This window comes from Betta splendens, chromosome 19 (assembly GCF_900634795.4).
Source record: "Betta splendens chromosome 19, fBetSpl5.4, whole genome shotgun sequence".
NCBI lineage: Eukaryota > Metazoa > Chordata > Actinopteri > Anabantiformes > Osphronemidae > Betta > Betta splendens.
This window is the reverse complement of record NC_040898.2, coordinates 10,782,716-10,801,601: the sequence shown is the minus strand read 5'-3', so window position 1 is coordinate 10,801,601 and position 18,886 is coordinate 10,782,716. Positions and strand designations below refer to the sequence as shown.

The 18,886-nt window shown below is 50.5% G+C and overlaps 2 protein-coding genes across 2 annotated transcripts; one reads left to right on the top strand and one right to left on the bottom strand.

The window, feature by feature from the left end:
• Nucleotides 1–1,567: 1,567 nt before the first annotated feature.
• On the bottom strand, nucleotides 1,568–7,343 carry cpn1 (carboxypeptidase N, polypeptide 1). The gene is made up of 9 exons (XM_029135228.3): nucleotides 6,907–7,343; nucleotides 5,511–5,707; nucleotides 5,144–5,299; nucleotides 3,695–3,871; nucleotides 3,494–3,605; nucleotides 3,062–3,201; nucleotides 2,562–2,661; nucleotides 2,110–2,228; nucleotides 1,568–2,019 (listed from the first exon to the last, which is right to left on the bottom strand). The coding sequence occupies exons 1-9, from the start codon at nucleotides 7,133–7,135 to the stop codon at nucleotides 1,909–1,911; spliced, it is 1,341 nt and encodes a 446-aa protein (XP_028991061.1). The 5' UTR covers nucleotides 7,136–7,343; the 3' UTR covers nucleotides 1,568–1,908.
• A 1,696-nt stretch (nucleotides 7,344–9,039) lies between these two features.
• LOC114846344 (integrin beta-3-like) lies at nucleotides 9,040–17,700 on the top strand. The gene is made up of 15 exons (XM_029135242.3): nucleotides 9,040–9,318; nucleotides 9,607–9,692; nucleotides 9,973–10,168; nucleotides 10,283–10,535; nucleotides 10,802–10,964; nucleotides 11,132–11,293; nucleotides 11,378–11,473; nucleotides 11,556–11,645; nucleotides 11,723–11,857; nucleotides 12,605–13,049; nucleotides 14,479–14,701; nucleotides 14,779–14,879; nucleotides 15,204–15,323; nucleotides 16,702–16,868; nucleotides 17,456–17,700. The coding sequence occupies exons 1-15, from the start codon at nucleotides 9,246–9,248 to the stop codon at nucleotides 17,522–17,524; spliced, it is 2,379 nt and encodes a 792-aa protein (XP_028991075.1). The 5' UTR covers nucleotides 9,040–9,245; the 3' UTR covers nucleotides 17,525–17,700.
• Nucleotides 17,701–18,886: the final 1,186 nt, after the last annotated feature.

Sequence of the window (18,886 nt, the reverse complement as noted above, 5' to 3'; positions counted from 1 at the left end):
AAAGCTTTTTTTTAAGGAGATGAAATCATAGATTCTGTACGTGTGCAAAAACCTTGCCCACTCATGGCCTCTGTGTGTTGTGTCATGAAACACTGAATGCAGGATTGTGCTGTGTCTGCACTTAATAACAGCTTCCTCATATGGAACGTGTATATGCAGAACAATGGCAGGAAACTGAGCCTGTTGCCTTTAAGTGTTGGGACGGGAAAGGAGAGGGGGCAGGAGAGGTCAGAAAACACAGGCCCGTTAGAAAACACTCATAAATTACTGTATGTAAAACCATTAAAAACAACTGTCAATATGACTAGTAGAGTATATTGAAATGTATTTTAAAATACAAATGGAGCCTGGATAGTCTCTAATTCCATCATTGCGCTGTCAACTTGAGTAGTCTTGAGATTTTTGTGATTGGTGGCTCTGTCATTTCTGCTTCGCTGCTGGATTTTCCGGGCCCGTGTGCGTGCGTGCTGGAGGCGCGGGCCACGGTAGGACCCCTGGTGGGCTTCATTGACGCCACACTGGGCCAACGGCGCATAGAGAGAGCTTTCTCCCCGGCTCTCGCTCGCTGAGAACGCTCCAGATCGGCGGCGCTGTATGAAATGCCGGCTTTGTCTCCCCTCACAGTGGCCACTCTCATTCAAGGGCAGCATGTGGGTCTATTGTTGTCTTTCAATATTAGTTGTCAGTGGATCATCACTATAATGCTCTGTGGGCTCAGAATACATTGGCTGTTGTACAAACATCCTATTGTGTTTCCTCTGAGAAGCAGCTGTGACGGAGCCGCTGTGGAGTCACTGTAGTGGAGGAGTTGATGTCAGTAACTGAGTGACCTCATGATCAGCGTGACAGTGGGTTTGATGTCGTATGACTGATGGTAAATGTTAGATTAAACGTAATGGCCTTGTCTGAGAGAGGAGCTACTGTGTCTGTGTTGAATGTTCTACGTGGTTTGGCTCCATTATTATTAAATCTGTGCGCTTTTACGCTTTCTTGTTCGTCACAGTGATTTTTTGTTGTATCCTGTAGTATTTGGGAATAGTACAGGGAAGGTGAGAGAGAGAGTTTATGAGTTTTCAGCTTCAACAGCTCTGGAACCGTCGTACTGTACCACAGTGCAGGCGCGTGGCTTTCATTGGTCCTTTGCTGCCACCTCCAGGAAGCTGAGGCTCCGTCTCGTGACAGAGCAGGAGCTTCAGCCTTTACGTCGGCCTGGTTCCATGCGTGTCATCTGGTTCTTCTTACCTATTTTGTGAAACAGTCTCAGTGCTATGACGCCCGTTGCAGCAATAGAACCAGGAGGATCCTAGATTTGCTAGTTCTAGATTTGCTGTTAGAACACACCAGAGGCAGATGTTTTTCTGTACAGCTGTACAGTACCACTGAGTCATGACCAGAAGAAAAACCCCACAGCGTTTAAATAAAGTAACAGGTTACTATTGCAGCCTCGAGGCAAAGATTTGTTCAATACGTTAACTCATTCTATTCAAATTATTGTAGAAAAAATCAATGTCTTTGTACAAACAGATAAACAGACAGTAGCATAAACACTAAACGTAGAGATGGTAGATTGTATTTGAACCTTTAATTTTAATCCAATTTAATAATGGGAATAAAGAAAAGTCCTTGTGGAACATTGTGTTCCCACAAATCAACACTGTTACATAAATACACAAAAACACTCAGTTTAACAAAAACACAAAACTTGTTTGAAACTATAAAGGCAAAAATTACATATATACTGTATATCATAGTCATTTCATCATTTCCCTCTATTTGTCTGTTTTTGTATGCATCTATGACTGTTTCAAGTTGAAGTCAGTGTGTGTGTGTGTGTGTGTGTGTGTGTGTGTGTGTGTGTGTGTGTGTGTGTGTGTGTGTGTGTGTGTTGGCTAAGTTGTTGTCCGTGCCTCATCTAGGGCCGAGCTTTAAGGGAGCCTTGAGAGATGAGGGGTTCCTCTTCCCGCTGTGGTGCTTTACTTTCAGGTGTTGTTTTGGCGCCGTTTTCAAGTAAAAATCAAGCTGGAGAAAGAGAAGCAAGGCGGCGTGAGCAACGTGGAGAGTCACAGTGTTTAACCATTAACATCGCATCTCATTGAGACAGAAACCCACCCGTGTGGCTTCAGCTGGTCCCACCGTGACGGTGCTGGTGGACGGGAGGTAACCTGGTGCAGAGGCCGTCACAGTGTAGGTGCCCGGTAACAGGAGTCTGAAGTAGTCCCCCTCCACCCCTGAAGCAGGAAAATGAGAAGGAGGCTAAGGTGTTAAAACTAAGTTAATGCAAACAACTTACATCTGCATTTAAGTAATAATATATTATAGCTTGTGTTTATTTCAAAGTGCAGTTCCACCACTGGCCACTAGAGGGAGACCGTTCCATCCCAGTGTGAGGACAGGCTGCACGTACTGTCTCACGTTCTGTCTTCTCTTTGAGTTAGTGCCCATCATTTTCCACAAAGTCACAGTGATTATCACTTTTTCTGACAACATCATGAAGGCATTTGTTCATCAGCATCAAAGCAAGAGGCGTAAAGAACTACGCGACCCTCCAGACTGCTTCTTACCACCGGTCACATCATGGTTGATGCCAGCTACCGAGATCTCAGCTTTGCCCACAGGGTTGTTGTTCTCGTCGTAGACCATGCCTTTTATTCCATGATGCACCTGAAAGAGGACAAACACAGGCACAGGTGAGGCAGGTGTTAGAATAATGCCACATACATTTCCAAATCCAAGATCAGAGCAGACTGGTCTGGTCTGTTTAATCAGTGATGTGGAAAAGGAGCCGTCCCTCCTGTAGAAACACTGTTACTACTAGTGAATCACTGTACTTGATCTAAAGAGGATAAAGGGTGTTTTGTCTTTGATCCAAGGCTTCTTTTCATCTTTGCTGGAGGGTAAAAGTCAGTTTACTTGTGTTTCGTGCTCTTTCCATGAAAGTCCAGCCAATGCATCACACAAAGCCAAGGTCTTGGTGTCTCGCTGTAAATCCCGTTCGTGGCGTGCGCATGTAGTAACTTAACACCCCATCTCTCCCGCTCTGCGCGCTTGTGTTTGCGCTGACCTGCTCTAGGTATAACACCAAGGCCTCGCGGTTGCCGAGCCACTCTCTGGGCAGCGCCGACGCCGGCGGGAACTTGTCGCAGCTCAGCTCCAGGGTGATCTCGAAGCAGTTGGTGTACAGGTAGTTGAAGTCCTGCATGCCTGGGGCACAAAGCGGGTAGGAGATTCAGGCTTCGACAGGAGAGAGCACAAAATAGGCCCTGAGCTGAGTGGTAGGGTCAAAGGTCATAGGCAGTGGGTTCATGCCAAAGAGAGGCTTTGCCAGCAATTGGAGGCAGTTCACCGATGCTGCAGAGCCTCTGAGGCGCCGTCATTAATGCAGGTGGCCTTGGCTGTCTGTGGAACGGGAATGACAGGGACGCTCCCCGGCACCGGGCTCGGAATTCTGGACGTGCATGTGGAATGTGTTGCACGCGCGTAGCCACCAGCCTACCTTTGGACAGGGAGTACCAGCCGGCCCCGTTGGTGATCCCCTCTTCGAAGAAGTCCCCGCAGTTCCAGGCCTTGTGCATCCAGCTGTGGGCGTACGAGTAGGTCCTCGCCAGCTGCGAGCACACGCACGCACGCACACGCCGCCGTCAGCCCTCATTCACATTGCAAACACACACCGGCGTTCGTCGGGCGGCGGTCGCACCTGTCTGAAGAGCCGGTCGTCCGGCGTGGCCGAGTGCGTGCTCCTCCCGCGCACCCTGGCGTCCCTCGACTTGTCGAAGGGGTAGTTGGCGACCACGGCGCCTCCGTGGAGGTTGGCGGACAGGACGAAGTTGTAGCTCTGCATCCACTTAATGACGGCTAGCGTCTCTGGTTCAACCTGTGGGGACAATGAATTAGACTGTAAGAATGATACTATAATACCAAAGAGTCGAACTCCACTCGATCACAGGCCTTATGCAAACATCTGTTTTCTCTTCCCTCTGGCTTCTCTGGACGAGTCTCTGCCATTTGTGCATATTTTCCTACCTCTTTTCTTATGCTCTGGTGTTAATCTTTACTCAGCCCCACGTGCCTGTATCCGACCCCTCAACTACCCACAATGCACCTTCTCCGTCGCCCCGGGGCGCTCATCATCATTTCACGGTTCAATATAAATCAGACATAGTGTTGACGGTGTGTAGCATTTGATCTTTTTTGGATTGGGGTCTGGAATTCGGGGGGGGAGTTTTTAATTTGTTCTTTTCTGTGTCAGTTCCAGCGATCCTCACGCGTTCCTACGCGTATATCATGCATGACGGCGGGGAGCGATGCCTCTCCCTGACTGAGGTATGTGGGACATGGATCTGCTGGTGAATAACCAGGCCAATCGCGTCCCTCTGGCCTTGAATGCATCATCAGCCTCAGCCGAGACGCAGGGCTCGTGTTCGGGAGGCTGACGGATCTTTATTGCCGCGCTAATCCCTCATCGCGCCGCTGCGAGCTTTGAAGCCTGAGCCGCCTCCGTGACGGAGGGGGGGTTCAGCGTTCCAACAGAAGGACACTCATCGCGGCCTCATCCGTGGACTCATTTGAATGTAGCGTGGCGGTGCGCGCAGGTGAGCGAGGGCCTGTGGCTGCACGCGGCCCGCGAGGATCCATGAATGAAGCATCTGTAACGGCGGCACAGGCGGCCTTTTGTGCCTGTCAGCTAGCAGCCGTGTGGGAAGGACAGGGGGAACCAGCGCTTCAGTCAAAACACTACAATAACAGCTGAACACGTGATCTAAAAATGGAAAAACTATCATTTTCTATCTTGTACCTTGGAGACGATTGTGGATTTATCAAGTGATGAGGTTTCATCAAACTACTCACCAGCGCGTCATGAGCTGTTTATCAGCCTCTAGGCGCCTTAATGTACAGTACAGTTCATCTTATCAGGTGGAATTCCAAGAATGTCAATGATTTAGAGGAGAAGCTTGGACGCGCACTTTAAAGAAGTCTCCCCTTCGTTATTATTCGTGTTATTTGTCAAGAACTTTCAGCAGAGTTGGGCTCAGTTGGAACGAGGGAACCGAGCTTTCTGCTCATACGGCGACACGCGGCTCATCGTAGCATCGGCTGCAGCCAAGTGGCCGGGAAGACTCACAACACAGCCCGTTTGGGGTCTGACCTGTTGCTCCCAGTTGTCCGGCAGAGGCAGGTGGTGGTTTCGCCCTTTGTTTTTCTCGTAGTAATACATGAGGGCGTTCAGGTCGGGGAAGTTCCGGTTCAGGTCCACATCTCTGGCGTTGCCCCGACCCACCAGGTAGCCGTTGAGCTCCGGGCCCTGTTGACCCAAAGACAAAAAATCGCATTGGGACTAATATAGGTAAAATAGCAAGTCAGGATGAGCCTGATCTCAAATATTTCCACTCAGGTCTCAACAGGTTTTAAGTGGAGTACGTGTGGGATATAAATTGTAGCGTTACCCTCTAAAAGCGCACTCCTTCACCCAGATGGGTGGAAAACAAGCACCGGACCCGGCCTGTGAGCGTTACCTGTCTGGCCGCCACCTCGTAGCCGTCCGGGTTCATGGAGGGCAGGATGTGGATGCGCGTGTCGTGGATCAGCCTGGTGATGCGCTGGTTCCCCGCCCGGTACTCCTCGCACAGGAACTCGGAGAACTTGATGAGCAGCTCCCGGCCGAGCACTTCGTTGCCGTGCATGTTGCCCACGTACTTGAACTCGGGCTCCACTGGGGAGGAAGTGGAGAGGTGGGATGGAGAGAGAGGGGGGAGGGGGGAGGGGGGGTGACTCGGGTTTCATTGTGCTATTTGTTTTGCTTCACTAGGCGATGAGGACTTTTGATCACTAGTGATTGAATTATTCTGATGGAGCGACCTATCCAAACAACCTCCCTCTCTGTGCCCCCCTCCCAGGGGTCTTTCCATTAATCACTGCTGCAGACTCAATCGAACGGAACAAACACACAGCTCTTGAATTTAGCTGCCCTCCAGCTGCTCACGTGAAGCAAGTAACTGTTGATTTAGGGGGATTGGGGGTTTTGTGCGGGTGAGCAGATACTTCCAACGCATGAAAGCGGTTCCCTAACGGCAGCTCGGCCCTGCAGCACACCTCCTTCTCTTTAGGATGAGGCCCACTGGCCTCGGGTCCAGAACGGCACGGACTTCCTCAACTTCCATGAATGCGGTTCCTGCCCCACCCCCCCACCCCTCGGCCACCTCGCATCAGAACGGGCGCACATCCTCCTATTCTACTGAAGGAAACCCTTACGTGTGCAAACGCAGGAGGGAGGGGGGTGCAAGCTCAGCGTCGGCCAGAACTGCATTCCCCCGCTGTTGTGAAGTTCACATCTCACGTAGCTGCTGTGAGAAATGCACGAGAGGTGAAAGGCATCGCGTGAATATGAGCCCTTGGTTTGTTTTCAGTGCAAACACCGGTCGTGACGAGGTTGTGGTTTTCAATTTGCAAACTGATATGTTAAATAAACACGGAGGGCTGATTTAATGTGGGTGGGGGTGTGGGGGCATCGCGCTCCGCTGTCAGTTCATCCTCCCGCGTTTTTGGATAAAAGTCACATTTCGTGCGGACGTGAGAGCGGGTTCGGGGCCGGAGCCTGGAACAGAACAGAAAGCCCTGTGTCCTCGGCTCGGCTCTGGGAGCAACACCCCGCGTTCCGCCGGCGGTCGGGTGGCAGCGGCTGGAATGAATCACAGATGTGGACTGGATTCTTTCATGTGTGCTGGAATAAAGTCACAAATGTGCATCAAAGGAGCAAACCCCCCCCCCTCCTCACTCCCCGGCTTCAAGAAGCCAACTCCAAAGCCTGCGTTTTCATTTCCACCCCCCCTCAGACTGCTCTGTGCTCCCGCTAACCCTGCAGACAACCCCCCCCCACCCCCACCCTCGGACGGTCAACCGGGTGTCACTCACGTGCCTCGTGGACCCCCGGGTGGTCGCTGAACTCCAGCACGTAGAGGTGGCGCCCCTCCACGCTGCGCCCCACGCTGTAGATGCGCGTGACGTAGGGGCACTGGCGCTGCACGGCGAACAGCGCCCGCACCATGTCCTCGTAGCGGTGGTGCTGGAAGTCGGAGCCCGACGCCGGGAGCCCCGTCAGCCCCATCAGGCCCAGCAGGACGGCGCCGAGCCAGCGCTGCATGGTCCCTCGGGCCCGAGTTGTGCGGCGGACGAGGAAGAGGCTGGCGTGGAGACCTTGAGCAGCGCACACACACACACACACACACACACACACTCAGATGTGTGCCTACACACCAAACATTGCGCCTGCTCCTCTGCTCTTCTGCTTTCTTGTTCCCCTTCTTCCTCCAGCTCTCCCTCTGCCTCCTCCCACATACGCTCCTCACACTGAAGAGCAAGCAAGGACAGCCCCTCGCTCCTTCTTTGTCTCGCTCTCCTCCTCCAACAGCTGCTTCACCCCCCCCCTTTGGGTCCTTGTCAAGTACATGCTACTTGCTTTATTGGCGCTTAGAATGCTTCTGCCTCAAGTGGTTCCCTCCGCAGCCTCCTGAGCTCTCCACGCACACAACCCAGATTTCCCTCTGTCTCACAGACGCAGACACACATTTTTCTATCCCTTCTTTGTCTCTAACTCTTGTTCTGCACTCCCTTCCTGGGAACGAGGGGTTGTTTCCATGGCGCTGCTCTCCGCAACCCCTGCAGCCCTCAATCATCCATTCATTAACTCTTAAGTCAACACACAACCCCAGTGTGTGTGTGTGTGTGTGTGTGTGTGTGCGTGTGTGTGTGTGTGTGTGTGTGTGTGAGCACGTGAACTCCCAGTGAATCAGTGTAGGCTCTTTCACAATGTTGCGTCCCTGTTTCCCCGAAGCAACAACACACACACACACACACACACACACACACACACACACACACACACACACACACACACACACACACACACACACACAAACACAAACACACAGGAAATACACGGGCGCTTATGCTTTATAGAAGAACGACCAAATGCTGCAATTAAACTTCCACAAGACGCCGACTGACGCCAGGACACATGCACCCCCGCCCCCGGACAAACGCACGCGTTCTGCAGAGCGTGCACGGGGAGCTGTCAATCAAACCTGCTGGCGAAAAGAGGAGCTTTCCCCTCTCGGAGAAAGTTGCGCAACGGCTTGTGGAAGTTTCAGCCAAAGGAGAAGGAAACGAAGAACTACTGACAGTGGTGTAAAATGGGGACAGAGGGAGAGTACGCGCCTCCAGTTTCCTCCTTAACGCCAGGCTTAATTAAGCAGGACTGTCTGTGAAGGATGGCGTCTCCACTGTTTACATGCGGTGCGCCCTCGGGGCTCCGCTCCGCTTGCCAGCCTCGTTCACATCTCGCCACAATGCAACAACTCTCAAGCGTGCTGGTTCCAGGAAAGACGCAAAAGTGAAGCGCCTCAAAGCATGAGCTGATAAGAGACACGGCCCGAGGTCTCCGGAGCAGCCGCAGTCAAAACACCGCTCAAACAATGTCACCTTGACACGGATTGAGATGCATTATTTGTCCTTTTAAAGGTTGCGCAGCCATTTGTTGTGCGAACGTGACGCCTGGTGGACGCACGTGGTACTACAACAACATAGACATGAGGACGGGAAGCGTTAACGCGGAAGAAATGTGCTTTTACGTTTGCTTGCGCGTAAATCAGATGCACATTTAGTAAAACGACAACACTCATATTAAACTGCCACACATATGCCACACATATTTCATATAATTGAAAACTGTTATATTTTATATTTTGTGTCGAAAGAACCTAAACGTAAACTGTGCGGCGAACACAGGAGATGTTGTAGTTACACTTTTTATCCGCTAGGGGGAAGTGTAGCCCAACCTGTAACCCCCATATGGACTTAGGACTTTATTTTTAAGACTAGTTTTTCTGTGAATCATTAAAAGTAATGATCAAAATTAGGTAACATTGACTGCACGTGTCTCCACTCAAAGTGTAGTGTTTGCTTTTTTAATTAAAAAAAAAACAAGGATAAACAATCAATCGGATAAACAGCCCCGAGCTGCTCAGACCTGCCCTCCTCCAACTCAAAGCTGCGAACTCAGGCTGTGGATGCTGCGCTCTCCCCGCCCATGACATGTAATAGTCTGATAATGAGAGTTGTTCCGGAGGGGGTTGGAGACCTTTGACTGTATTTGGACTTGCGTCTGTTGCAGATGAACGTTTTTTTTTCTGGTTCTGTCCTGCTCGTAGTCACGCCGTCGACAGGCTCCGGCCTCACACGGAGCCCGCACCAGGATGGGTGCTGTAACGGCGCGCGGGATATTATGGACGTGTGTGTTGGTTCTCATTGGAATTAGAGACGCCTGCGGTGAGTTATGAGCCCATGTTCGCTGGTTCTGGCGCATTTGGAGTAGACGTTATGTTTTAATAGGAAACTTATAGTCCCACTGGTTCATCAGAAAGGATAAATACACCAACATGTACGTTTTCTCACTCAAGTCCAGTATGTATAGAATGGATTCATGGGTTTTGTGGTTTTCTTGGAATTCGCACTTGGCACAACATACAATAACCACATTTTCGTCATTATTTTCTCATTTGCAATAGGAAAAGCTTGAAAATGTTTTTTTTTTTTTTTTGCTTCTTCTGGTTCCAGCTTCTAATGTCTGCACTTCCAGAGGAGCCAGCACGTGTAAGCAGTGTCTGGCCGTGCACCCCAGCTGCGCGTGGTGCTTTCAGGAGGTGGGCAGCGTTTCCACCTCACATCATTCAGGCAGCGAGCCTTGTCCTCATCCGCTCAGCTGCTTCAGATGAACACCTAAGGGCGTATTGACCTTTTAAAACGCCTGCATTCAGTCCAAAGCAGAGGGAGGAGAATCATGTTTGACTTAGAGTCATATTTTCTGTCTTACACCAACAAGTGCAATAGTTTAATACTGTAGAAAAAAATCTGGGAGTGGAGTCAGCCTTCGGTTCCATGGAAAGGTTTTCTCACCAAAAATTGAACTTTCTGTGTTGCCAGGCCTTTGGCCAGGGCGTGTCCCGCTGTGACCTGAAGCCCAACCTGGTGGCAGCCGGCTGCGCTCCTTCGGCCCTGGAGTCCCCCACCAGCAAAATGCAGGTGATCGAGGACCGGCCGCTCAGCAACAAGGCGGCGGGAGCCACGCAGGACGTCACCCAGATCAAGCCGCAGAGGCTCCACATCACGCTGAGGCCAGGTGAGCCCGTCCTCCCGCTCTGTGGGCATGAGTCAGGCATCTAGAGGTTCACGTGAGGGTAATAATGATACCATTAATGAATAATTCAGTAAAAAGCCATGCATGGTTGCTCAGATGATGCCAAGCGGTTCACAGTGAAGGTGCGTCAGGTGGAGGACTACCCCGTGGACCTCTACTACCTCATGGACCTCTCCTACTCCATGAACGACGACCTGTTCCGCCTGAGGACGCTGGGCAAAGGCCTGGCCGAGGCCATGAACCGCACCACCAGCAACCTCCGCATGGGGTTCGGGGCGTTCGTGGACAAGCCCATATCCCCGTACATGTACATCTCGCCCCCAGAGGCGGTGACCAACCCCTGCTACAGGTAAAACGCACAGGTTCCGGCTCTTCGCCGCGGTTGTTGGCGTCGGGTTGCGTCATCATGGCGGTGTCACGCTGGCGAGGGCCTGTTTAGACGAGGCACTTAACAGCTTACAGCTTGGTCAGACTCCACCCAAGGCTTCTCTGCTGGAATTGTGGCCTCTGGGGCCCTTTACTTTCACGCTTACACACAGTCTGCTGCAGCCGGGCCTCGGGGGAACGTTTGGACCAGCGGGGAGTTTCGGTTCATCTTCTTTGCGTCTCCGACAGCATCAACACGACGTGTCTGCCGCAGTTCGGCTACAAACACGTTCTGTCCCTGACGGAGGAAGTGGGCCGCTTCACGGAGGAGGTGAGGAAGCAGATGGTGTCCAGGAACCGCGACGCCCCGGAGGGAGGCTTCGATGCCATCATCCAGGCCGCCGTGTGCAAGGTGGGGAGAGAGAGAGAGCGAGCGGGCGGGCGGGCGAGCACGCTCAGACCGTCTTTTCACCTTCTCTTCCTCGTTTGCATATCGATACTCACTCAGAGGATGTGGTTTCCTAACTCGAACCTCATGCCTTTGTGTGTTTGTTCGCCGTACGGCGTCGTGGAAACCAGGAGCGGATCGGCTGGCGTCCGGGCGCCTCCCACCTTCTCATCTTCACCTCGGACGCTAAGACCCACGTGGCGCTGGACGGGCGGCTGGCGGGGATCGTGCAGCCCCACGACGGGCGCTGCCACCTGAACTCCCACAACGTGTACAGCATGTCCACGACCATGGTGTGTGTGTGTGTGTGTGTGTGTGTGTGTGTATATTCATGGAAGGTGCGTGCGCTCACCTCGCCCTGTGCTTTGTCTTTGCAGGACTACCCGTCTCTTGCTCTGATCACAGAGAAGATGTCGGAGAACAACATCAACCTCATCTTCGCCGTCACCAACCCCGTGGTTCCTCTGTACCAGGTCAGAACCTGAACCACCGCGTGCTCCGTCCGCCACCTCTGCCCACGTGAGCTGTTCACCCCAGCCTCTTCCTGTCTCGTAGAACTACAGCGAGCTGATTCCTGGCACCACGGTGGGAACGCTGTCCAACGACTCGGGCAACGTGATTCAGCTCATACTCAAGGCCTACGCTGTACGTGAGGCACCTCCCGCCAGGCCACGCAAGGCATGATGGGACTTGAACGTGACCCTTTTGTCCTTTGTCACCAGAGGATCCGTTCCAAGGTGGAGCTGGAGCTTCAGGGCGTCCCAGAGGAGCTGTCCCTGTCCTTTAACGCCACCTGTCTGAACGGAGAGCTCATCCCCGGCCTCAAGTCCTGCTCCGGACTCAAAATAGGCGACACAGTAAGTTCAGGAGGACGCTGTTCACCTCAGTGCTCAAATCCCTTCGTAATGTCAGAATCTCAGAACCGATCCAGCGTTTGCTCAAGGTCACCTGGGAAATACTCATAAAAACACTGACTTTTTCATGTTCTCCCATGTGTATTTCTTATGATCTAATCTGTTCCTCCCAACATGGAAATCTCAGATATTATGAGAAACACACTTGGGCTTGAGATAAATCCACAACATGCATCGGCGTGCAAAAATAACACATTTGTTAGTTCCCTGTGCTATTTTCCAGCTTCTCTTTGGTCTTGTTCCATTTCCCGTCTTGTCGTCATCACCTTAATGTAGGATTTCCCCCTTTTTACACGTTGGAAAAAGGAGACGCATCGTTTTGGGCTTTTTTTGTTGAGCTGCATCTAGAACGTTGTCTCCTCGGAACCCTGTGCCCCTCGTTCACTGCTTCGCTGGCTCTTTGCCTCCATCTGTTCTCGCTCCAGGTGACATTTTTTGGCCTGCACTCATTTCTTTCTCTTACTCTGCCTAATCTCCTCTTATTTTCCCATATATGGTCGTCTCTCCAGATGTAGTAACTGCCCACTTTTGGACATTTACCAAATTTGGACGGAATGCTGAATGCACAATTACTGACAGCTCTCTTCATATGGAGGCATTTCTGTGTGTGAATGCCTCCATATGCTGAAAACCTGATTATTACATGAGCATAAATAAGCAATGAATATAGTTTATGTTGTTCTTATCCAGGTCTCTTTTAGCGTGGAGGCCAGAGCTCGTGGTTGCCCCAAACAGAAGAAGAAGTCCTTCATCATCAAACCCGTGGGCTTCAAGGACTCCCTCTCCATCACCGTCACCTTCGAGTGTGACTGCAAGTGCCAGGCTAAAGCCCAGCCCAACAGCCCCAAGTGTAACCACGGCAACGGCACCTACGAGTGCGGCATCTGCATGTGCCACCCCGGCCGCCTGGGGTCGCGCTGCGAGTGCGCGGAGGGCGACTACAACCCCACGGAGCAGGACCTGTGCAGCGGGCCCGCGGGCCCCGGGGGGCCCCAGCCGGCCGTGTGCAGCGGCCGCGGCGACTGCGTGTGCGGCCAGTGCGTGTGCCACAGCAGCGACTTCGGCGAAGTGTGGGGCAAGCTGTGCGAGTGCGACGACTTCAACTGCCTGCGCTACAAGGGGGAGCTGTGCTCGGGTAAGGAGGTGTCCGTGGCCGAGGACGGCTCACCTCATCTGGGAGGAATTACATACAATAACAGTGCCTAGAACACGGCTCCATCCACAGAGAACATAGTGTGTGTGTGTGTGTGTGTGTGTGTGTGCGTGTGTGTGTGTGTGTGTGTGTGTGTGTGTGTGTGTAGGCCCTGGTTGTATATTTTTACCAGCTGAGGCCAAGGTCTCTCCTGTCAGAAGGGAGTCACAGTTATGGGTTTGTCAACTCACCGTCTCATTTCTCTCGTAGTGTTTTAAAGGAGACAGTGTGTCATCGTGACGTTAGCCGGTGGCTGTAATTGAGTCTGGGATAAGCTGTGAAGCAGTAGGCGTGAGCACCCAGCACCACTTTTCCTTCTGACGGCGTCATAATGATGATAACTGCAAACTGAATTCGTCCGCTCCGATCATAAACGCTCGATTTACGATTCTAATCGCCCGTTGAATAATCCACTGCGCCGTCACATCTCTTATTTCAGCGCTGCTCTCTCTCTCGGACCAATGTTTTGCCGTATTCCCCGGGGCCCATAGATTAACATGAAAATACCTTTGTGCTTACTCACTGGCTGGTGTGGTGTAATAAGGCTAAAAATAAACGCCATGTTTGGTCAGAAACAGCCATGTGGGAGAGGACTGGAAGTGTTGTCGACTCGTACCTCATCTGTTGTTATTCGGCACGGCCGTCATTCCTCGTGCCCTGAACAATCATTTAATTAAAAGCTAGCGGTGCCGCGGCCCGGTGGGAGCGGGCAGTTGGTCCACGGGGCGGCTTTTATTCGGTCGGACTATTCTGAGCTGCTTCCTGTCTCATTGTTTGTCTGGGCATCGTTTGGCCACAGTGTTTTCTGCGTTGTCACTCACAGACACGGGAATAAAAGCCTTCCAGACGCCACAGGCTCACAATGAATCTGTAAATGCTGTGGTTTCATCTGTTGGGCCAAATTAACCTTTTACATGAACAATAACACATATTTATGCTGCATACTTGACATTCTGTAGGATTTTAGTAAAAGGTGATTGATGACTTTAAATCTTGACTTATTACCAAACAAATACCAGTTTCCTTCAGAATAAAACGCCCGTTATTAATCTCCATTTTTAGTGTCGGCTGAAGTTATCTACAATTTAAAACATGTCATGACAAGATGCAGTAGTGTGACAAATGCTTGTAGGTTTGTGGGTAATTTGCTCATAGCCCCTTAACAGGCAGCGGTTAGCCTTCACAAGTGGTGCTCAACCCCCAGACATTGTTCAAACCCACAGGACTTTATTTTTAAGCTCAATCGGGGAGCCCCAAATTTCCACACAAACACCACATGTCGGTCTGGGTGCTGCTTAAAACGAGCCACGGTGTTCCACGAATTAATGACGCCGTCGCGCAGCTCAAGCGTCCCTCCCGTCCTCCCTCGCAGGTCACGGCGCGTGCAACTGCGGCTTCTGCCAGTGTGAGCCCGACTGGCAGGGCGAGAACTGCAACTGCTCGCGGCGCACGGACACCTGCATGTCCGGCCTGGGCCTCCTGTGCAGCGGCCGGGGCCAGTGCGTGTGCGGCGCCTGCCAGTGCACGCAGCCCGGCGCCTACGGGCCCACGTGCGACAAGTGCCCCACCTGCCCCGACGCCTGCACCATGAAGAAGTGAGCGCCTCGGCACGGTGGATGCTCGCGTTCGGTGGCGCGCGGACCGTCTGACGTCTGCTTTCCCCCCTTTAAAGGGAGTGCGTGGAGTGCAGGCACTTCAAGAGGGGGAGGCTGCTCGAAGACAACACCTGCTCCCGCATCTGCAAGGACGAGATTGAGCTCGTTGATGAATTGGGTGAGACCATCTAATCGTTGGCACCACTTCCTGTTTTAAGATAATGAATGTTCGAGGAATGGGTCGTTGGGAGGATGTTCTTCGTAGATTAAAAGCAGTTCAGTGTAGGTTTTGTGGAGCAGCGGGAGCTGTGGCAACAATGGCAATTATGGGATTAAGGTAAACGCTAGAACAGTAGCACAAGAGGCCATAAAGTCAACAAGCTGACTCACTTACTGTAAGCGAGCGAGCTGGCGGTCAGACCAGACTGGAGCTAAATACAGAGTTAGGCCACAGTGCTTGAAAGAATGAGCAAGGGGCGCATGAAACTGTCTTGTCTCGTAGTTTTCCACGACACGAATGCCGTGAACTGCACTTACAAGGACGAGGACGACTGCGTGCAGCGATTCCAGTACTACGAGGACACCAGTGGCAAGTCGATGCTGTTCGTCATCAAAGAGCCAGGTGAGGTCACCTGACATGCATCACTTAAGGTGTGTCTGTCACACATTTCATATATAGCATTCAATCAAGTAAATCTATATTATTCTGTGTGCGAAGGCAGACACACGAGGAAAAATACGTTATCTCTGAAGCCCCGTGCTCCTCATCTGCTCGTTAACTCACCAAGTAGAAAGTGTGTGGGGTGGTGAAACCGCCTTTAATGGCCGCCCGTGCCCGGAGAGAAAACGTGCCTGCCTTTAATGAAGGTGTGTGTTCAATTTGGGCTCATGTGGTAACAGCGGAGTGCACCGGCATGTGCCTTGAACACGGCGCGCCCCGCCGCGTCCAACTGGGCCGTAAAAGAGCCGCCCCGGCTCCTCCGGGAGCCTGCTGACGCCGCGGATCCTCCGGAGGCGAGCGGAGCGGGGAGCGCGAGAGAAGACAGCGTAAGCAAAAGGCCGAGGGGACATGGAGGAGGAACAAACACTCTTTAATGTAGACGTCAGGGCGAGCTCACATGGAATAAATTAGCACGTAGCCTAATGAAGCAAGATTATTTATTATTAAGCCTAAGGAGTAAAGAAGACGCAGCACTAGAGGCTGTGAGGATCAAAAGGGTCAGTTTAAAGGGAGGAAGAGGAAGAGGAGGAGGAGTGAACCTTTGATGTCAGCAGTAAAACGGGCCTGGTTTCAGTGAGTTCACCACTGTCTACCAGCGGTCAGACGTATGGACGCAGCTTCTGCTTCACACTTTTATTATTCATGTTAATAAACATGTGCAAACCGCTTGGAAAAGACCCTTCATTCCAACTGAATTCCCCTTAAAAAAATCTCCACTTCTGAAAACAAAGCCTGGAAACTAGCGGCCCGGACTAATCTGCCAGCTAATTGCGGTGATGAAACGCCGGCTCGATTTCTCCCCGGAGCTTCCCTCATTAAACGACGGCGCGTACGAGCGCGCGCGGCCCGTTGCTCCAGACGTTTATTCGGAAACATGTTTGGTGGTTAATTTGGCTCTAAAGCAGTTTTCCGTAGCAGCTAACGATGGGGAGAGAAGTTACTAAATGGAGCGCAACAAGCGACGCGTCAGGTTTCGCGTTGCGGATTCAGGGAGGATTCATGGAACCGGACGAATCGGACTTGTGTTGTGTGTCGCTCAGCTTCAGTGAGCACTTTGGAGATTTGTGGCCTGGCTGTGAGGCTGTTTTCCACTTTGCTTGCCTTCATTCCCATCCACTGGACTTCTGAATGGGACTCGTAGCGATTGGCAGAGGTATGAGTTGCAGCGAAGGCCTTCAATCCACGTGGAGGAAGCAGCTTTATGAAGTCAGACTTCCCCCACTTATCTCATCCTGCCTGTCCATTACTTATCTCTCCATCGTTGCCTCCTTCCACTCAGACTGCCCCAAGGGTCCAGACGTTCTGGTGGTGCTTCTGTCGGTGGCGGGCGCCATCTTGTTCCTCGGGCTGGCGGCCCTGCTCATCTGGAAGCTGCTGGTCACCATCCACGACAGGCGGGAGTTCGCCAGGTTTGAGGAGGAGCGCGCTCGCGCTAAGTGGGACACGGTCAGTGGATCTGCACAAAATGTTGTATATTTGGCATTTGTTTAGGAATAAGTCAAGCAAAGCAGCATCTGGTGCCCCTGAGTTCCTCTTATTCACAGACACGCACTCACACAAGGTTCCTGCTGATTCACACACGGCCACAAAAGGCCACACAGGCCGTCCATCGCTCTCATTATCTCATGAAGATTTGTTTTATTATTTTTGCGGCATGCTGTTAAGAACAAAAGGCAGCCAGCGGAAGGGCTGGGCTGGAACCTGCTAACGCTAATTAGCCTTTACTGGTAATAGGCTTCTTTATGGCACCAAAACTCACTGAAGTCCCACTGGCCCGAAGCCGCAAAGAACCACGGTAGTTTAAAGATACTTGCTGAGTAAAGGAGGTAAGAAAATGAGCCGTTCGAGGTAATGCATGGGTCAGAAACACAGGCTAGAAATAATAGGCTTGAAAATTCTATTTAAATGCATTAAACAAAAGATGTTGTGTGAGGCCTGAAACAGTGAGAATGTTGAAACATGTGCATTGAAAAAATACCAATTTTGCCTATTTTATTTTAACATGTATCTTTTTGTGTGTATTTGATAAACAGGTCCATAATCCTCTCTATAAAGGAGCCACCTCTACCTTCACAAACATCACATACAGAGGAAAAGACTGATGCTACTGAACAAGAGTCGATTCATACATTTTACTGTCCCTTGTTGGAAAACACCAAATCATGTGCAGGCCTCTACTGTCACAAGACAATAAATAATATTTTTTCTGTTTGTAAATATGTAGAAATTTAATTTCTGACCCATTGATTTGTCATAAACATTCATTACGCACTGATAAGCTGTTGTTTGCGTGATTTGTCATTACTCTGCAGAACTTTTGCCAGAACGGAGAGGACTCATTATTTTTGACCTTCAGTGGAAAAAAACAATTCTGGACTAAGAAAACATTCCTGCAAAGTAAATCAAACTTTCACATGATGCATTTGAATCTTCACCTACTGTAAGTTTAAAGGTCCTTAAAGTTAGTAGACGCTCAGATAATGTTTGACAAACACAGTATTACGTGTTGATTCCAGTGTTGGGATTTTCCTGATGGTGACTGGAGCAAGATAGAGTCATTCAGTCATGAAGTGGTTTGGGGTAAATGGATAATTGTCGGTTTCGTGTTTCATTGTGAATCATTATCACTTTACTAATGGTCTGTTATTACAAAAACACACTGACGTCGCTTGTTCTTTTTGGTGACGTACCGTTCAACCACGACAGCATCAAAGACTAACGTGTAAAACATTCATGCCTTGCACGTTATGACAAGTGATAGTTTTTGTTTTGATGAGCTTTTAACGGAAGTCTTTTAAAAAGCGAATTAAATACAAATTAAACAGCGACAATGATTTTTGAACTGTTGAGTACATTTAAATACCACAAAAACAGATACCTTCTTACTGTCCTGTGCAGTACTCTGCTTCCATCTGCTGGACTCCATCTGCAAGTATTCATAGGAAAAAACGTTGACTCCTGCACTGTCTGTGAAGTTATTATTGGTTTTAATTCTGCTATGGCTTCACAGCTTCTAAATATATATATATATATATATATATATATATATATATATATATATATATATATATATATATATATATATATGTGTGTGTGATCTAGTGTTGGTAACATGCACAAGCTGTCAGTAGTATGGGACATCCAGCATATTCATCAGCATGGCTATACAGTAGATTTGCAGTTTTTATTATAGGCTATTCACTTGACCATAGTTAATACTGACTATGTAGCTGCTCAGAGCCATATGGGCCAGTGTATTGGTGTGTGCTACTCATGAGCGGTGACAGTTAAGGGGACACCTGTGACTTACAGAATACATAGCAGGACTTGTACTGTATAGTTGTATTAAACCAGATCATCAAATTAAGAGCTGTACACGTCAACGTCATCAACACATGACCACAAGATCTTAACAGGGTTCAGCATGTTCTGACTGACAGCTGTTAAAAACAATGCACAGGGCT

What these genes read in the sequence shown, in the direction of transcription:
- cpn1 (XM_029135228.3), bottom strand. Translation starts at nt 7,135, where the DNA reads ATGCAGCGCTGGCTCGGCGCCGTCCTGCTGGGCCTGATGGGGCTGACG. An exon ending in CCCGGGGGTCCACGAGGCAC is followed by an intron (nt 5,708 to 6,906) that starts GTGAGTGACACC and finishes CTTCCTCCCCAG; the next exon opens with TGGAGCCCGAGTTCAAGTAC. An exon ending in ACGAGGTGGCGGCCAGACAG is followed by an intron (nt 5,300 to 5,510) that starts GTAACGCTCACA and finishes TTGGGTCAACAG; the next exon opens with GGCCCGGAGCTCAACGGCTA.
- LOC114846344 (XM_029135242.3), top strand. Translation starts at nt 9,246, where the DNA reads ATGGGTGCTGTAACGGCGCGCGGGATATTATGGACGTGTGTGTTGGTT. An exon ending in GCGCGTGGTGCTTTCAGGAG is followed by an intron (nt 9,693 to 9,972) that starts GTGGGCAGCGTT and finishes CTGTGTTGCCAG; the next exon opens with GCCTTTGGCCAGGGCGTGTC. An exon ending in ACAGCATGTCCACGACCATG is followed by an intron (nt 11,294 to 11,377) that starts GTGTGTGTGTGT and finishes TTGTCTTTGCAG; the next exon opens with GACTACCCGTCTCTTGCTCT.